The sequence below is a fragment of the Poecilia latipinna genome, unplaced genomic scaffold (assembly GCF_001443285.1).
Source record: "Poecilia latipinna isolate Pla-1442-1.1 unplaced genomic scaffold, P_latipinna-1.0 Scaffold269, whole genome shotgun sequence".
Classification (NCBI taxonomy): domain Eukaryota; kingdom Metazoa; phylum Chordata; class Actinopteri; order Cyprinodontiformes; family Poeciliidae; genus Poecilia; species Poecilia latipinna.
This window is the reverse complement of record NW_015112885.1, coordinates 90,228-93,329: the sequence shown is the minus strand read 5'-3', so window position 1 is coordinate 93,329 and position 3,102 is coordinate 90,228. Positions and strand designations below refer to the sequence as shown.

General features: G+C 36.9%; 1 protein-coding gene across 1 annotated transcript in view; it reads right to left on the bottom strand.

Annotated features, from left to right (window-relative positions):
• Nucleotides 1–5: 5 nt before the first annotated feature.
• The window catches only part of LOC106948016 (sacsin-like), a gene marked incomplete at its 3' end in the record, with an annotated part of 50,422 nt that continues 47,325 nt past the window's right edge, over nt 6–3,102 (bottom strand). The window contains exons 4-6 of the mRNA XM_015033434.1: nt 1,591–1,702; nt 1,032–1,178; nt 6–934 (exon numbers count right to left, since the gene is read on the bottom strand). Coding sequence (XP_014888920.1) covers nt 6–934; nt 1,032–1,178; nt 1,591–1,702 — 1,188 coding nt within the window. The remainder of the gene's footprint in view (nt 935–1,031; nt 1,179–1,590; nt 1,703–3,102) is intronic.

The window sequence follows — 3,102 nt, the reverse complement described above, 5'->3', positions numbered from 1 at the left end:
TGAGTAACATCAGGCCACAGGCTGTACACAGAAGATACAGGAAGAGTAGATTGTTGACAAAGTTTGATGGCATCTTGAATGATCTTCACATATGCTTGTGGGAGCACCTTCTTCACAAGCAATTCATTCCACAAAGCGTGTTCGTCATGTTTCTGGTCTTCTTCTTGCCACTTGATGTGTCTTCTGTTGTCTGTGAGACCAAAGCAGGCGTTGACATAAACTGGGAGACCGGTCTTGTTGGATTCGTTGTTTGGGAGAGGGAGAAAGCAGCTCAATCTGCCTTGACCACAGTCTCTCTGCTCATCAAGTGGAAATGCCAAGTCAACTCTGGGTAAAAAACTCAACTTTTTGGCAAGGTCATCAAGGTTTGGTGCTTTTCCCTCTTTCATGGTGCATGTTGTTAAAAGCCATTGTGTTTTTTTCTGATCTTTTGAATTTAGAGTTATCAATTTGATTCTTGTCAGGCCTTCAACATCAGACTCATCTTTTTGCTTCAGAAGAACTTCTGTTGGTTCAGAGGATTTTATTTCAAGCCTGGTGTTAATGGTACCATCCCGACTGATATGGATCAAGGACACAGAGCTCACACTTTTCAAAAAGAGAAGGCTCAAGTCTGCATCTGCAATGAAGCTATCAAAAAGCTCAAACACTTTATCTGAATCATATATATTGTCTGAAATCTCTGATGCTTTGTTGCGTAACGGGAACCTGAAAAGTGTCCCAGAGAAGTACTGATCCTCTATGATTGTTGACCATTCTTGCTTGCCTACAACTGAAACTATGTCTCTGTAGGGCTGGAACTGGTCATGCATCGTCAGCAAAGCTTCTTGGTCATCAGGTTCATCCAAAAACCACCGAAACCCCTTATCACCAAATATTTCCTCTTGGGGGTCCATCAATCCAAGATGTCCAGAGCTGAAAATACTGGGCACATCTGTTGAGAAATAAATGCTTCTATTTATTATCTCTAAAATTACATCTTAGTCAAAATCATTAAGCTAAAGCATGTTATTCTAATGAATAATTTTGACCTGTTATGTGATAAACGGAGTTGAAGCCGATTCCAAATCTCCCAATTTTGTTCGGGTCATTGATCTTGCCACTTCTTCCAGCCTTTTGAATTCTTTCCCAGTCGTCTTCAGTAAACGCAGCATTGTTGTAGGCATACAGAGCAGGACCTATGCAAAAAGTCAGTCAGTAACTAAATAAATAAAACTGTTTGGAATCTCTGGAATATTTATTAAATGCACTTGTTCTGAAATTTTAGCTTGAATTGAGAAAAACTAAACAGCTTATTTAAAGACAGATACAACATGCACAATAGTATTTTTCTTTAAAGTTTTTGGTGTAAAATGGCTAAACCTTGCAACATTATAAAAAAGAATTGTCTATAATTAATACTCGTGGTGTTGTATAATTATAAAATGTAGATTTATGCCTTGAGAACAATGTTGAACAGTAGAAAAGGCAGGTTATTGTTATAAAAAAATATATTTCTTAAAAGTAAAAGGATGACATAATTTTTGGAGGTAAACTATCATGAAAAGAAGTGTAGCTTACAACTGAAGCTACACAAATCAACATATATACCTTGGTATTGTCCAAGATTGGCACTCCAAAGACTCTCAGTGCCATAGCTCCTCTCATCATGGATGAAAATCACTTCTGTTGCATGAGCATCATCAGCATTTTGAATCAGTTCCTGTTTCAAAATAAAATACATTAAAACCCAGCAAAGATCAACAAGACAAAGTCACCCAGCTTAAATTGTAAATGAAGAATCAATAGACTCAGAGTAAATTCTTTGGTTTAAAGAAAAAAACAAAACTGAAAAATGAAATGGACCATTGTTTTGTCCTGGTTGAAATCAAGCATTGGAGAAGTCAACAAATGTTTAATTATCCTCTTTTACTTTGATGAAATAGAGCATATACACCAAGCAGAATAATCAGAAAAGAGACGACCCAGTTGTCCTTATATCCCACTAGCCCACCAAGTCTGGTCTAGCTCAAAAGGCCTATCCTGTGTTAAGCCTGTATTTTATTTTTAATCCTAAGTAGGAGGGATACAGTGAAAACACAAGGCATTAATGAAATGCAAATGTCAATTTTGAACAATGAAACTCTGGTTTCCCCCAAAAAACTCGCAAAGTCTGGTGTATGGGATCTCACTGCATGCTCAGGTTGGTGGCACAAATAGTGTATCATTCATTTTGAACTTCCAAAATGAACCTACTTTTTGGAGTGCTCACGGGAGCCATTAAAATGGGAGGTTCCAGTGGAAGAAATGTGGACAAATGGAGAACAAATGAACCTCCTTTTTGGAGGTTCATTTTGACTGCTCCAGTGACAGGAGTGACTGGACCAGTCAGACTTAGACTAGAGTCACTCTTCAAGCTGGGCACACACAACACAACACAACTTTAGTTTTCTTTCTTTATTGTTTTCTTGTTTAAAGACTAGGTGTTCAAACTAACAGACTAAGGATAATACACTTAGCAAATGGACTTGCTGAGGGGTCACAGAATACAAGACTGGATCAAAATAAATGAAAGCAAATGAATGCATCAAACTTTCATAGAAACTTGCAAGGGAGGAACAAGCACATCATTAGTTTTTAGTAACAGAAGATATTTCCAAAATGTGGACAGGCTACATTTCTATTCCACTCCCCTCATAAAATCAAAGTTTAACCCGTAAGTGTGTTGGATAGGTTTGATTCTGTTCCTTGATTTGAACAACTTTTAGTGGTCCTTTAATCCAAAAACATTATTTGTAGCTCAACAAAGAACAATATAATGTTTGGGCTGGGTTTCGCAAATAAACATTTGGGAGTTTGTGATAAATTAATTTATTCTAGTATGAAAATATTTTATTCAGATGTGTCATTATCTTCATGTTTAGTTTATACAATTTTTGGTTTAATTTCAAAATTTCTCTCTTTTCTTGTTTTCCGTTTCATACCAAAGAACAATTTTACAAAGTGGACATGCATGTACAATTAGGTTATCAGTTCACACAACCCAATAGACCCTTTTCACATGACGTCACACAACCTCCGTTTTGGCTCGAAGCTGTGTATCCTTAGTTCTGGTGTACATAG